Source organism: Mesocricetus auratus, unplaced genomic scaffold (genome assembly GCF_017639785.1).
Source record: "Mesocricetus auratus isolate SY011 unplaced genomic scaffold, BCM_Maur_2.0 Super-Scaffold_6730, whole genome shotgun sequence".
NCBI lineage: Eukaryota > Metazoa > Chordata > Mammalia > Rodentia > Cricetidae > Mesocricetus > Mesocricetus auratus.
This window is the reverse complement of record NW_024429184.1, coordinates 116,899,089-116,915,662: the sequence shown is the minus strand read 5'-3', so window position 1 is coordinate 116,915,662 and position 16,574 is coordinate 116,899,089. Positions and strand designations below refer to the sequence as shown.

Here is a 16,574-nt window from a genome sequence, read left to right as displayed (position 1 = left end):
GTAAATTGGGATACATGTTTGGTTGAAAAAAGGTGATCTGTTTTTATTGTGATTCTCCCCAAATCATCTCTTCATTTGACCTTAGCTGTTGTCCAATGGATAAATTAGACTGAATTGGAAGATTACTTGCTGATATTTAGAGTGTTGTTAATGGTAATATGCACACACATAAAATATCACACACACACACACAGGTTCTGTTATTTTGGGTTTTGTTCTTGAGACAGGGTCTCAGTAGCTCAGGCTGACCTGGAAATCGGGCATCCTTGGATTCACTGCAGGCCCGCTTTTTGGATTCACTGCAGGCCCACTTTTTGGATTCACTGCAGGCCCGCTTTACAGCCTCCTAAATGCTGGGACTACCAGGTGTGAGCCACCAGGCCTGACTAGAAATACTTTTTTCTTGAGTGCAATACTTTAATTTAAAAACTTCCTGAATGGAATATTCTGATATAACTGACAGTCTTTGAATAATATTAGATAATAGTTGCTTAAGATTTAAAATAATATATTGGGCTGGGGAGATGGCTCAGCCATTAAGAGCAGTAACTGCTCTTTCAGAGGAGCCCAGTTCAATTCCCAGCACCCACATGGCAGCTAACAACTGTCCATAACTCTTAAGATCTGACACTCTCACACAGACATACATGTAGGCAAAACACCAATGTATATAAAATAAGAATAAATAAATTATTAAAAAGTATTTAAAATAATATCAGATGATTTCTTTCTTTTTGTTTTTTGTTTTTTGTTTTTTTGAGACAGGGTCTTTATGTAGCTCTGGCTGGCCTAGCTATGTCCATTAGGCTGGATTTGAATTCACAGAGATCCTCCTGCCTCTCACTCCCAAGTGCTGGGATTAAGAGTGTGTGCCAAAAGAAGAAAAGAAAAGAAATCTTAGAGAGAGAGAAGAAAAAAAAAGAGTGTGTGCCACTGTGCCCAGGTTAGGCAGTCTGCTTTAAGAGTCTCCTCTATTTCAGACAGAGACACTGTCATGAGTTTGGGTCCTATTCAGTCACACAGGGCTCTGTGATAGGAAGGGACCGGTGTTTAACTGCCCCTGGCCCTGCTGCCCAAATAATTCAACAGGTCCTCCCTCCCTCCCTCCCTTTCTTTTTCTTTCTCTTTCCTTCCTTCCTTCCGTCCTTTCTTGCATAAGCCCAGACAGTTATATAGTCAGTTTTAGTGTCAAGCATTGTTCAGCCAGAAGGGCGCATATCTAATGCACATATTTTGCGCAAGCCTCAGGTTTCTGTATGGAAAATGGAAGACACAGTAAAGATATGAGAAAGGAAGTTATCTTAGCATCTAAATTGGTTTTGAGCTGGGCGGCGGTGGCCTTTAATCCCAGCACTTGGGAGGCAGAGGCAAATGAATCTCTGTGAGTTCAAGGTCAGCCTGGTCTATAGAACAAGTTCCAGGATAGGCTCCAAAAGCAACCCTGTCTCAAAAAACCAAAATAAATAAATAAAGTGGCTTTGAGTGAGGTGGTGATAGTAGACAGAGAAAGTGGTTGGTAGTTTTAAAATATACGTTGGGGGCCTGTATAGATCAGTAGTTCAGTACATTGGCTGGTCTTCCGGAGGACAGGGGTTCAATTACCAGCACCTACATAGTGGCTAACAATTGTCTGTAACGGTAGTTTCAGAGGCTCAAACACCTCCTTCTGGCCTCCTTGGATACCAGAACATATGTGGTGCACAGACATGCATGCAGGTAAGACACCCATACACATAAAATAAAAATAAATATCAAAATTTAAAAAACAAAATATACTTTGGAAGCTGAATGTGGTGGTATATGTTTTATGTTTTAATCACACACACACACACACACATTCTTTAGGACTTTGGTTTCATCTTAGTGATAGATTACTTGCATAGCATGCACAAGGCCCTAAATTCAATTCCTAGAACTGTGAAATAAAACATACAGAGACAGAGGCGCACACACGCATACCCAGGTACACATTCACACACACACACATACAGACACACATACGGACACACACGGACATACATACACTTTGGAGGCAGTAGCACTGATATGGATTGGTAATTGGATGTGGTGATGCAGCGGACAGTAAAAGGTGACTTCTGAGTTTCTGACCCCTCTAGAAATGCCACTTCCTAAGTGGGAAAGTTTAGAGAAGAATAGAATTGAGGAAGAAATCAACACCGGATTAGATATTATACTCAAAAGGCCAGATACAAGACAGTGCATGTTTTCATAATTCCTTTCCTTTTGATATAAAACGTATTTGCCCAGAAACATTCAGAATGTCAGCAAAACAGCTGATGCTGAAGTTTTCTTTTCAATTATAAAGTGATACTGACCTATCAGAAAAATTATTTCATGAGCATCATCAGATTACACAGAAAACTACCATCCCCAAGTAATTTTAGTGGCTTTAAATTCTTTTTTTTTTTTTTTTTTTTTTTTTGGTTTTACGAGACAGGGTTTCTCTGTATTGTTTTGGAGGCTGTTGGTCCAGCCTGGCCTCGAACTCACAGAGATCCGCCTGCCTCTGCCTCCCGAGTGCTGGGATTAAAGGCGTGCGCCACCACCGCCCGGCTGCGGCTTTAAATTCTTAGGCCAATTTGCAATCCCTATATTCCAGCAGGCAAGGTTAGTGGTTACTGCGAAAACTAGGATAGGTATTGAGAAAAAACACACACACACATTTGTTTAGGCAAAAAGAGACATCGAAGCTGGGTGCCTTTCCAATCTCTGTGAGTTTGAGGCCAGCTGAGTCTGTAGAGTGAGCTCCAGGCCAGTGAGGGCTGCATAGTGTTGCTCTGTCCTAAGAGGTAGTGGAGGGATTGCAGCGTGGAAACAAGTATGACACAGCTTCATATTTCAGACTCTTTTGTTTAAAATTTTGGTTGTGTTGGCTTATTGGAGGTGGCACACACTTTTAATACTAGAACTAGGGAGGCAGAGCTAGGTGGATCTCTTGAGTTCCAGGCCAGCCTGGTCTACAGAGAGAGTTCCAGGACAGCCAGGGCTCCACAGAGAAACCTTGTCTCAAAAAAGAAAATAATAATAATAATAATTTAATGAGTAAATAAAAATATTGTGTGTTTTCTGGCAAAAGGGGGAAGGATTGCTAAATGCTTCTGTACAAGAAACAAACGAAACACTACACTGGGACCAACTTCTCTACAGTCCTCACCTCCTTCTCTACAGTCCTCACCTCCTTCTCTCCATCTCTGCAGTTCTCACCTCCTTCTCTCCATCTCTACAGTCCTCACCTCCTTCTCTCCATCTCTACAGTCCTCACCTCCTTCTCTCCATCTCTGCAGTCCTCACCTCCTCCTCTCCATCTCTACAGTCCTCACCTCCTCTCCATCCTCTCTACAGTCCTCACCTCCTTCTCTCCATCTCTACAGTCCTCACCTCCTTCTCTCCATCCTCTCTACAGTCCTCACCTCCTTCTCTCCATCTCTACAGTCCTCACCTCCTTCTCTCCATCCTCTCTACAGTCCTCACCTCCTCCTCCTCCATCCTCTCTACAGTCCTCACCTCCTCCTCTCCATCCTCTCTACAGTCCTCACCTCCTTCTCTCCACCTCCTTTGCCCTCGGTTTTCATGCTGTTTTTGTCCCTGATGGTCCCCTTTTCCTGTATCAAGCTTTCATCTTTAGTGTGGCACATTTGCTGCCTTTCATAAGCTGCTGGCACTTTCCTGTCTCTCCTCTTTTCTTTGTGACACCATCAGTGGCCAGGATGTTCCACTTTTATTTATCTGTTCTCATTGAAGCCTGGTTTCCCAGGGCTCTTTCTATGGAGGTCCACGTACTGCAGTGTTGTCTGTTATTCCTTTTTCATAACAATTGTATAAAACAAAACTATGGAGCTAAGGTGTGGTTCAGTAATGGAGCACCTGGCCACATGCCCCTAGGGTTAATCCATTTTTTCTTGAAAAAGACAGAAACCACAGAGAATAAAGTGAATATGTGGTTCCTGGAGGTTAAGAGTAGGAGAAAAAACTGACTGTGTACAACCATGAGGGGAAATGTGGGGGGTGAGGGTAGTATTTTAAAACAGGATGTTGGTTAAATGGAAGTATGAATTTACTAAAATCCTTAAGCTGTCTGTGAGTGCTAAAATACTATGTAAGTAACCATGTAAGGTCACTGAAAAGATTTCAAGTTGATTCAGGTTCCTGTGGTTATCCAGCAGGCACTGTTATTTCTGGTTTAAAGATAAAAGGGAAGTTAAAAATAAAAGTTTTATGGCTTTGAAGCTCAGTCATCGAGTGCTTGTCTAGCATGCTCAATGTCCCATGGTCAGTCCCCAGCTTGAGTTCCAGACCAGCCTGGTCTACAGAGTGAGTTCCAGACCAGCCAGGGTGGTTACACAGAGAAGCTCTGTCTCGGAAACAACAACAGAGGGAGGGAGGGAGGGAGGGAGGGAGAGAGAGAGAGAGAGAGAGAGAGAGAGAGAGAGAGAGAGAGAGAGAGGGGGAGGGAGGGAGAGAGAGAGAGGGAGAGAGAGAGAGGGAGAGAGAGGAGAGAGAGAGAATAAAACATACTAAAAATAAAAATAACTAGAATTTTCTTGTTTAAGTAACTATGAAGGTAATATCTAGAATTGAAAGCCCAGTCCTTTTGACACAGAGGTTTCACTGTTTACTGTAAACAGTATAATACCTGCATTTGCACTTTTAACATTATTTTTGCCTTATCTCATGGGTTAGAAGATGTCTTGAAATTATAAAAGAGAAATGATAATAGAGACTATTAAATTATGATGATGGGTTGGCCTCCAGAACTGGGGTCGGGTTCTGGAAGGGGGACTTCCTAGAGAAAATGACTGCACACAAATGAGTGTGTATATAGGTGTGTGCTTGCTAGTCACTATGAAATTACCATGAGAGTCGTTACATTTAAAAGTGCCCGAGGGGGCTCTAGAGAGGGCTTGGAGGTTAAGAGCACTGGCTGTTCTCACAGAGGACCTGGACTCTGTTCCCAGCACCCACATGGCAATTCATTTCCATCTACAACTCCAATTCAGAGGGCACTAGCATGCACAGTCTATTTACATACATGCAGGCAAAAATATTCATGAATATAAAATAAAAATAAACATTTAGGAATAACTATTTAGGTCCTGGTATTGTGGGCTCAGAAATAGAACACTTGCCCAGCTAGTGTGAAGATGTTGTCACCAGGGGCCAGGGACTGCGCTGGGGGTTTCCAGGGTTTTAGCTTCTTATTCAAGAATGAAATAAAAACTCACACAGACTGCAAAGTAGCCAAAAAAACTTTATCCAAAAGCAAAGGAATAGTACCAGTTAGAAAACAATATTATCAAGATTTACAGCAGGGCTACCGTGGTGGAGTTACTCAAGGGTACCAGGTTATTGCCTGGGGCTTCTTTGTCTGGGGAGCCTGATGGAAGGAGCTGGCTACTAAGTGGTGTTGTTTGGATGGCTCTCTGTTTCGATTGATAGACTAGATCATTACTGTTTGTAGTGTGTATGTCCTTTCCTATAGTGCAACTGATTTTAATCTTGTGCCTGCCTGGTTATGCATAGGGGTGAGATGTTAAATGGGTCACATCCCTAAAAGTTCACTCAGTTTTGCCTATTGCATACACACCCTAGCCTTTCCACTCATGAGCACTGACATATGGGCTACAATTGAAGAGCACCCACCTAAGGGGATGGTCTTTAAGAAGAGGAAAAGTTACTTCATTGTTCAAGACGGGGCATGCATGCAGCTCCACACAGGTAGAGGCCCTGTGCTGGGAGGAGGCAGGTACACAGTGCAGGGTTCCAGGCGCCTTGTCAGAGACAGGTGTCGGTGAATGTGTGTGCAGGTGTGCTGCCAAGCACAGTATTATTATGTGCATATCCCAACTGACTAGAGTCTCAGTTACTAAATTATTTCTGTACTTGCCCTCCGAAAGGCCCCTGGGCTTGATTCCTAACAACACACACACATGCACACACATACACACACACAAATAATAATAATAACTAGAGGGGAGAAGAAGCACTGGGTTGTAGCTCACTGGCATGGTGTGTGCTTAGCATGTGTGAAATAGTTTTAATCCTCATCACGAGTATGAGTGTGCACGAGCATGCACACACACACACACACACACACACACACACACACACACACACCATGAAGTGACTGCTGTACTGGAAAGGTTCCGGGAGAACACATGTCATTATCAGAAGTGGTTTTGCCCCTGTCCTAGGACTCTCTTCCTTTTCATTTCTTTTAGCATGGGAAAAGTGTGCATGATTAGAAGATAATTTAATGCAGTCTCACTTGCCGATTCTTTCTAATATTTCTACTTAGGTGAAATAATCCAGCTTCACAAAAACAAGTTCACCTGTTTTCTCTCACAAGCACTACCTGGAGACGGAGAGGATATACAAATAAAAGGGGGGCTGTTGGGGAGGTGGGCAAGAGAACGGGGAGGAGAGGATAAAAGTAACAGAGGGGAAATGAATAACTGTCCATCACGTGCATATATAGAAATGACACAGTGAAACCCCCTACTTTGTACAGTTAATATAAGCTAATAAAAATCAATAAAACCTTAAGTTGTCTAAGTTCAATGGAAAAAAGTAAGGTATCCCAGCAAAGGATCCTGCTTTTAAGTAAAACTTGAAATTTTTAACTTGTTTTGTTTTGAGATAGGGTCTCGTGTAGCTCAAGCTGGTCTCAAATTCCTTGTAGCCAAGGATAAACTCTTGATTTACATGCTTCCTCTTTCCCAGGATAGGATTATAAGCAGACACTACCATGCCTAACTAGTGTGTGTTTGTATGTGTGCGTGTGTGTGTGCGTGTATGCATATGTGTGTGCCTGTGTGCGTGTGTGTGTCTCAAACCCAGAGCTTAATGAACTCTACCAACTGAGCTACACCCCCAGCCCATTTACTTGTGTTTTGGTTGATTAGTTGGTATTTTGTTTTCTGAGACATAAAAGATTTGGAATACAAGAAAGCAAAGGGAAAGGGGAAAAAAGATTCTTTCCTGGGAGAAAACCAGCCTGGGTGAAGGCCCTGGGGCACTGAAAGCAGTATAACAGAGGGGAGAGAGAGAGGAGAGAGGAGAGAGGAGAGAGAGGAGAGAGAGAGAGAGAGAGAGAGAAGGCGTGAGGACATGGATCCTATACAAAGGGTCTGGTATTGTATTTCAAAAGAAACACTAGTGAGAAATATATGACCTAATTGAATTTGGAGAAGTTTATCCTACCTACCGTGGAGAGGAATAGCGGAGACGTCTGCTGCTTTGTGAAGAGGCCCTAGAAGTGTAACAATGGTGTGCATTTTAAAAGTCAGTTTTCTGGATTCTGGAATGTGTAACTCAGCTATAAACACTTGCTTTGCCTTACATCCATAGACCTTGGGTTCAACTCCCAATACCTTCCCCCTCAAAAGCTTTCAGAATCCAATTTATGATTCATGTTCTAGTGAACAGACAAAAAATATTAAATTGGTATGTCTCTGAATAATCCGCCAAATCTAGCTGTTATCAAACTTCAGCGTGTCTTCACACCAGCCAGGCATTTTGGTAAAGTGCAAATTCTTCACTTCTGACAAGCTCCCAGTGCCTGCCTACGACATTAGTTCTCACACTTTGAATAGCAAATAGCTGGATTGTAGCCCAAATTCTAAATTCCGTTACAGCTGTCTCCTAATGCCTATCACAATTCTTGGTGGTCTAGCCAATTGCCATCTTAAGTATTTAAAGCTGGTTTTGTTTTAAGGGGGGGTGGGGATAGGGCCTCATTGTATAGCCCAAGCTGGCCTGGAACTCATGGCAATCATCTTGTCTCAGGACTGCAAGCATGAACCACCTGATCTGACTTTAGATCTGTGGAGTGGAGGATGGGGTTAGTGCTAAGGACATGGCTTTTTTTTAACCAGAAAAACCCTGTGTGCACTTTCCATATCTAACTTTTCCGGCTACCTCACAAGGTATTCCCTGGAAAGAGCTTCAAGTCTAGCTTCCCATCATTGATGGAGAGTTACTTTGTACCAAGCACTTTCCTCTGCTCCTGAACAGGATAGGATTCTAGAAACCTTCAGGTTAGTTTCTTGTCCAAGACATACAGCCAAGCCCTGCCTCATTTCATAGATAACTTGTATTCCTTGTTCTAACCATTGCCATTTGTTATTTGGTGACTACAATCCTAAAAGTGGAATTTTTCATTCTGTGACTAAAGCTTTGTATTTCTCTAATGAATTTATTGAGTGTTTCTACCCATCATGTCAGTCATTTTATGAGAGGTCCTGGATCCATAAGGTCTACCCCCCTTCTCCTTCTGAGGGAGATTTATTAGCAATGTGAACTCGGAACCTTAGCAAAATGTTTAATCCCACAACAGAGAGTGTTAGAGATCATGTTCTAAACAACTGAGATTACACGGTTGAGCAAAAAACAAATAGGGAAATTTCACGTTGCTTTTTTTCCCTTTCATTAAAAAGCATTCTTGAACAATAATGATGACATCCAATTTAAAGGAAATAAAATCTTAAACCAGGCGTTGGTGGCGCACGCCTTTAATCCCAGCACTCGGGAGGCAGCGGCAGGCGGATCTCTGTGAGTTCGAGGCCAGCCTGGTCTACAGAGCGAGTTCCAGGACAGTCTCCAAAACAATACAGAGAAACCCTGTCTCGAAAAACCAAAAATAAAAAAATAAAAAAATAAAGGAAATAAAATCTTAATCTTATTTTTAAGATTTTAGAACAGTTAAAACAACAGACAGTAGTCCTGTTGGTTTGCTCTACTGAGGAGATAATGAATTCTGGTCTCCTTTGGAGAAAGATAAAGCTGTGGGTTTTGGGGGAGGGGCCGTGCAGTGGAGAGGAAACACATACAAAGGCAGAATCTACCTCTAAGTTACGTACATTCCAAAGCCCGTGAAAGTAATATTACTAATTTCCCCAGAAATACTCATTCCTCCTTCCAAGATGAGTCCGGCTGCTTCTCCGCCCTCCAACAGACCCAGTTTGCTGGCGTCTTTCCAGTCAACGCTGTGTCGTTCTCTGTTCGGATGGCTCCCCTTTCTTGTGATCAAAGACAATGATTAAAGTGTTTAACGGGCCTGGTTGGGCTGAGAGGTGGGCAGATTCGCTCGAAGATTGGGTTTGCTCTCCTGGCGCTGGCAGAGCGCTGGACAGGAAACTCTGGAAGGCAGCCAGAGGAAAGCCAAGTTCCTGGCGCGAGCGCGTGTCCTGCTCAAAGAACCCGGCGCTAGCGCATTCTTCGTGCAGTTATTGGCTGGGACTCTGTGTGCCGCTGTCGACCAATGAAGACGCTGGAGATCTGGCCCGGGCCGTCCCCTTTCGGCGCCCCGGGATGAGACAGAGACTGAACAGCGGGTGAACAAATCAGCGGCGCCCAGAAAGCCATGTCGGACTCGGCGCCCAGCGCCCTAGCGCTAACCCGCTGAAAGTTTCTCTGCGGAACCTCCGGGACCGCCTGGACCCCGCCCAGAGGAGCTGCTTTTGAGTGAGATGGTCGCAGAGGCCCGGAGCAGCGGACTGGTAAGCCCCGGGAGAGCGGTGGGAGTTCTGCTTCTGCTGGCTGCCTTGACCAAGGCTTCCACCATCATTCACTATGAGATCCTGGAGGAGAGAGAGAAGGGCTTCCCCGTGGGTAACGTGGTCACGGATCTTGGTTTGGATCTCGGCAGCCTGTCGGCCCGCAGGCTCCGGGTGGTGTCCGGAGCTAGCCGTAGGTTCTTTGAGGTGAACTGGGAGACTGGAGAAATGTTCGTCAACGATCGTCTGGACAGAGAGGAGCTGTGTGGGACGCTGCCCTCCTGCACTGTAACTCTGGAGTTGGTGGTGGAGAACCCGCTAGAGCTGTTCAGCGCGGAAGTGGTGGTGCAGGACATCAACGACAACAATCCCTCTTTCCCCACCGGGGAAATGAAATTGGAGATTAGCGAGGCCATGGCGCCGGGGACGCGCTTTCCGCTCGAGAGCGCGCACGATCCCGATGTGGGAAGCAACTCTTTACAGACCTATGAGCTGAGCCACAACGAGTACTTTGCGCTCCGTGTGCAGACTCGAGAGGACGGCACGAAATACGCAGAGCTGGTCCTGGAGCGCGCCCTAGATTGGGAACGGGAGCCAAACGTCCAGTTGGTGCTGACGGCGGTGGACGGAGGAACCCCAGCTCGCTCCGCCAGCCTTCCGATTCGTATCACAGTGCTGGACGCGAATGACAATGCGCCCGCCTTCAATCAGTCTTTGTATCGGGCGCGCGTCCGGGAGGATGCACCCCCCGGCACGCGCGTCGCCCAGGTTCGTGCAACTGATCTGGATGAAGGCCTCAATGGAGAAATCGTTTACTCCTTCGGCAGCCACAACCGTGCTGGGGTGCGGGAGCTATTCGCCTTAGACCTTGTAACCGGGGTGCTGACAATCAAGGGTCGCCTGGACTTCGAAGACACTAAACTCTACGAGATTTACATCCAGGCCAAAGACAAGGGTGCCAATCCCGAAGGAGCGCATTGCAAAGTGCTGGTAGAGGTTGTGGACGTGAATGACAATGCCCCGGAGATCACAGTCACCTCTGTGTACAGCCCGGTCCCCGAGGATGCCCCTCTGGGGACTGTCATCGCTTTGCTCAGTGTGACTGATCTGGATGCTGGCGAGAACGGCTTGGTGACCTGTGAGGTTCCACCGGGTCTCCCCTTCAGCCTGACTTCCTCCCTCAAGAATTACTTCACTTTAAAAACCAGCGCAGCCCTGGATCGCGAGACCATGCCAGAATACAACCTCAGCATCACAGCCCGGGACTCAGGAACTCCCTCTCTCTCAGCTCTTACAACCGTGCGGGTCCAAGTGTCGGACATCAACGACAATCCTCCGCAGTCTTCCCAGTCTTCCTACGATGTGTATGTTGAGGAAAATAACCCCCCTGGAGTTCCTATATTAAACCTAAGTGTCTGGGACCCAGACGCCCCGCACAACGCCCGCCTTTCCTTCTTTCTCTTGGAGCCAGGAGCGGAAACTGGGCTCGCGGGCCGCTATTTCACAATAAACCGAGACAGTGGAGTCTTGACAACCTTAGTACCCCTGGACTACGAGGGCCAGCGAGAGTTCCAACTAACGGCTCACATAAACGACGGGGGCACCCCGGTCTTGGCCACCAACATTAGCGTGAACGTGTTTGTGACCGACCGCAATGATAACGCCCCCCAGGTCCTGTATCCCCGGCCCGGCCAGAGTTCGGTGGAGATGCTGCCCCGAGGTGCAGCTGCGGGCCACGTGGTCTCGCGGGTGGTAGGCTGGGACGCGGATGCGGGGCACAATGCCTGGCTCTCCTACAGCCTCCTGGGAGCCCCCAATCAGAGCCTTTTTGCCGTGGGACTTCACACGGGTCAGATCAGCACTGCTCGCCCAGTCCAGGACACGGATTCACCCAGGCAGATTCTCACAGTCTTGATTTCAGACAATGGAGAACCATTGCTCTCCACCACCGCCTCCCTGACTGTGTCAGTAACCGAGGAGACTCCAGAAGCCCGGGCTGAGTTCCCCTCCGGCTCTGCTCCCCGAGAACAGAATAAAAGTCTCACCTTTTACCTACTTCTCTCTCTAATCTTGGTCTCTGTGGGGTTCGCAGTCACAGTGTTGGGAGTGATCATTTTCAAAGTTTACAAGTGGAAGCGGTCTAGGGACCTGTACCGAGCCCCAGCGAGCTCCCTGTACCGAACGCCAGGGCCCTCCTTGCACGCAGACGCGGTGCGAGGAGGCCTGATGCCGCCGCACCTGTACCATCAGGTGTACCTCACCACGGACTCGCGCCGCAGCGACCCGCTGCTGAAGAAACCTGGTGCCGCCAGCCCGCTGGCCAGTCGCCAGAGCACACTGCGAAGCTGCGATCCGGCGTTTTATAGACAGGTGTTGGGTGCAGAGAGCGCCCCCCCTGGACAGGTAAGAGTTAGCAAGGCCTCTCTGGCGCGCTTTAATGCTCTCGAATTCTTTCACCGCTTCCAGGGAGGCGTGAATCTGTTTTGTTGCTGCTGTTGTTGTTGTCGTTTTGAACGATAGCAATGGTTTTCCGGAGCATGCATCCAGACTTTGGCCTAGTCTACCTAGATCAAGCAATGCTTGCAGGGGGAAGTGACTTAGCTAGAGTGTGCTTTGTGGTTCTGTGTCAGGATCCTTGTTTGACTCATTCTGGACTTACTTCACACTCTTGCCATCACACCTAATCAGTCATGCTAAGGGCACTTGATCTCAGCACCAGAGCTTAGCTTGGTTTGCTTTGGAAATGAGCTTCCAGACACCTCTAACCAGTGTCAGCAGAAAAGAAAAAAAAACTTCTTTTTCCGTCCATCTTTTAAGTGATTGCTACATCTTCTGTATCAAAAATAACGTGCTGGGGTGGGGAGGATTGTTGGTTTGCTTCTTTGTTTGAGGTAGACCAGGCTGGCCTCAAACTCAGAGACCCACCTGCCTCTAAAACTAATGTGTTTTTTCAAATATAACCTTCATTAGCCTGCACAATCTTGTGCATCGTTCTCAGATAATTTACAAAGATCTAGACATCCTTTAAACCTGTTTCAAACACATAACTGGAAATAATGGACATGTTATCAAATATCTTATAACATTAATAATGAGCATTGTAGGAAACTTGAGAAAATACATAAAATATAAAGACAAAAAATTTACTATAATACCCAAAGCTAATCATTTCAACTACAAAAATAAAATTCATCTTGAAAATAAATCTAGATGGCCCACAAGAACATCAAATGGAGAGTCTCTAGTGTTCCGGAACTTTCTCCAACACTGTGTGTGCTAGGTGTGGCCGTTGGGAAAAGGAGCTACATTCTTTTCCATGGGAAGGTAAAGCATTCATTCATGCATGAGGGAATGCTTCCCATTGACACAGGCAACACACACTCTCGGTTGTAGGAGAATCACTGGTATCTGATAAGTTACATTATTGATGGCATTTTTTTGTTTTGTTTTGTTTCTGCTTGTTTGTTCTGTGAAGGGTTTCTCTGTGTAGCCCTGGCTTTCCTGGAACTCACTCTATAGACCAGGCTGGCCCTGAACTCAGATATTCTCCTGCCTTGCTGGGATCAAAGGTGTATACTACCACAGCCCAGCTATTGCTGACAATTCTTGGGTTTGGCAGTTAAACAAAAGAGGATCTCAGTGAGTCTTGGACCACATGCTGCTCAGTCTCTTTTGAAGTCTCTTAGATGCAAAGAGGAAACAATAAGGCCAATTGATGCTCTACTGCATGTGCCTGTTTGTCATGGTGGTTAAGCATTATTAGTTATTATTGTTACTGCCAGTACTTCTTTGTCCAAAAGCTTGAACACACTTTGGAAATGAGCAAATATGAAGACAGCCTAAGCTAGCAAAGAAGGGGCACCTAGGAAAGACTGAGGAAGGAGACGGCCACGGGGAAGAAGCTGCTCTTCTGCCAGCCTAGGAGCAACTACCTTTTCCCTAGAACAATATTCTCTAACCTGGGTGACCCTTAGACTCACCTGTGAGCCTTTTGAAAATTCCAACACAGAGACAATGTCTCAAATCAGTTAAAGCACAGCTTCTGAGTGTGAGAGAGGCCCAGGTGATTCCACTATGTGGACATACAGCTGAAAACATTTGTCCTGGAACCTGGTAGCCCATCATGTAGTGGATGTTCACAGAACTGGGTGCCAAGAGCAAACTTTATTGAACCAAGCCTAAATAAAAACAAAAATACTATCACATCGCTTTCCAGCTTTAATTTTTAAAATAGAATAGAGTAATTCTAAAAGAATTGTATGTAAGGAATACTATGGCATTTCAGTCGCCTAAAGGGATACTCTTCCTAAATCACTAGCATCTAGGCTTCTGTGTGTGTGTGTCTCTGTGTGTGTGTGTGTGTGTGTGTGTGTCTGTATGTCTGTCTTAAACAACCCAGACTGACCTGGTCCTCCTCTCTCCACCTCCTTAGTACTGGGATCATAGGTATGCTGCACTACGGTTTATTCTCTGAAACTAGAACTGAGCAATAGGAACTGGGTCTTTGGGATGGCACAAATACATTTCAGAATAGTTCCCTCAATTTAGGGTAGATGGACATGCAAAAAGCCATTGAGTTGTATGTTTTAAATAGGTGAATTGCATGATATATCAATTATATTACAATAAAGCTATTTTTTAAAGCGCAGAAGTAAAGGGCCTGGAGACACAGTTCAGTGGTTAAGAGCACTTACTGCTTTTGCAGAGGACTTCCCTGGCTTTGGTTTCACTCCCAGCATGCACACCAGGCAGCTAACAGGTTCCCATAACTATAGTTCCAAGGCATCTGAAGCCCCCTGGCACCCTTGGACACCTGCATGCTAATGGTGCATATTAACTCATACAGGCACACACACATACACTCATAAATAAGTAGAATCTTTTCAAAACAAAACTAAACTAAAAAAAAAAAACATAGCAGGAGATCCAGGTATGGAGCATGCACCTTTAATCCCAACATTTGGAAGGCAGATGCAGGTGCCTATAAATTCAAAGCCAACCTAGTGGACCATCAAAAGTTCCAGGAGAGCCAAGGCTACACAGTGAAACCCAGTCTCAAACAAACAAACAAGCAAAAAAGAAAGAAAGAAAGAAAGAAAGAAAGAAAGAAAGAAAGAAAGAAACTAGAAGTAGGAGAATCACATAATCACATATCTGGCATAAAAGATCAAATCAAGGATTTGTAGAATTGGGACTTTATGATGCTCCAATTCTAGTAAGCAGGCTGTGTTTGTTTTAGTGTGGATTTGTAATACTATATAATATTATTGTTCTTTCAGCTTTATGTAGTCTCTTTTCCAGTCTGAACTTCAGGTCCTGCATCAAGAAATAAATATAAGGGGCTGGAGAGATGGCTCAGTGGTTAAGAGCACTGGCTGCTCTTCCAGAGGACCCGGGTTCTGTTCCTAGCACCTACATGGCAGCTCACAACTGTCTGCAACTCCAGTTGCCGGGGATTCAACACCCTGATATTCAGGCAAAACACCAATGCACATGAAAAAAATTAAAAAGGAAATAAATATAATACTAATTTGTAAATCTGTGAGCAGCATTTATTGAGGTAATAAATAATAATATGAATATTCATGGTGTACTGGCACTAGACGTGCTAGACGCTGTAAAGGTTGAGAAGTCACACTCTCTTCTTGTGGCACACAGGCTAACAGAGGAGATAGATACACACACCAAAAATGAACAGATAATGGATTGGGGCATGGTTGTATGCACCTTCATTTGTAGCAGCGGAGAAGCAGATCTCTGATTTTAAGGCCAACCAGGGCAGGCCATAGTAAGACCCTGTCTTAGGGTTACTACCCTGTGATGAAACCCCATGACCAAAGCAAAGCGGAGGATCCATGTGGCTTAAGCTTCCACACCACAGTTCATCATCAAAGGAAGTCAGGACAGGAACTCAAGCAGGGCAGGAACCTGGAGGCAGGAGCTGATGCAGAGGCCATGCTGCTTACTGGCTTGCTCCCCGTGGCTTACTCAGCCTGCTTTTTTTTCTTTTTTTTTCAAAACCCAGAACTACCATCTCAGGGGTGGCCCCACCTACAATGGGCTGGGTTCTCTCTCATCAATCACTGTTTAAGAAAATGCCCTACAGGTTTGCCTGTCTTATGGAGGTATTTTCTCAATTAAGACTCTGCCCTCTCTGATGACTCTAACTTGTGTCGAGTGACATAAAACTAGCCACCCTGTCTAAAGGAAGAAAGGGAGGAAGGTAGGTGATGCACTTTACATTCCATGGGAAATGGTGGGGGCAAAGGGGAGGAACACTTAAGTCAGCCTGGAGAAGACAAGACTTTATAGAGGGGGTGGAGGCCTGGCAGTGGCGGTGCACACCTTTAATCCCAGCAGGCAGGCAGATCTCTGTGAGTTTGAGGCCAGCCTGGTCTACAGTGAGAATTCCAGGACAGCCTCCAAAGCAAAACAGCGAAACCCTGTCTTGAAAAACAAAAGCAAACAAACAAAAAAAAAACAAAACAAAAACAAGCAAACAAACAAACAAAAAAAGAGGTAGTTAAATTGTCAGATGGGAAAGGGACCAAGCAGGGACTTTATAGGAAATTCCTTGCAGAGGGACAAAGGTAGGTCGTTACTGCTGGACCACAAAGTGTGTGTAAAGGGTAATGGAGCAAGTGGTAGGTCTTAGATTCTGATTGACCTAGGTCATGTCAGAGAGTGTTGGTGGTGGTTGTTTTACTTTCTAATCCCATACAAAAGAATCATTGCAGAAAAACTGCCTCTTCAAGGCTGGCCTATAATGAGGCCATGCCACACCACACACACACACACACACACACACACACACACACCACACACACACACACACACACCGCTTGCTCACAACGCCATTGTCTTGGTCTGGAGATTATTCCGGCAGCCATAAAAGAAATGGATGGGCGACATTGTCGTGTGACCAGCTAAACAGCTATAGCAATACTGGAGACTGTTGGTGGATGCTGGAACCAGCACAAAAACAGTGCAGATGGGGGAAGGTCTTTGTTGATGGACGGGAGAAACACAGGGCAGGGATAAGTCAAGGGTGGAAACTCC

At 45.5% G+C, this 16,574-nt stretch overlaps 1 protein-coding gene across 20 annotated transcripts in view; it reads left to right on the top strand.

Annotated features, from left to right (window-relative positions):
• The window catches only part of LOC101832181 (protocadherin gamma-C4), a 210,359-nt gene that overhangs the window by 168,796 nt on the left and 24,989 nt on the right, over positions 1-16,574 (top strand). Inside the window, exon 1 of one of the 20 annotated variants that reach the window (XM_013112682.3) lies at positions 9,302-11,918. The exons of the other annotated variants lie outside the window; for them this stretch is intronic. Within the exon in view, the coding sequence (XP_012968136.1) occupies positions 9,489-11,918 (2,430 nt within the window). The 5' untranslated portion in view covers positions 9,302-9,488. Of the gene's footprint in view, positions 1-9,301; positions 11,919-16,574 lie in introns of those variants that run through there. 20 annotated transcript variants of the gene reach the window in all.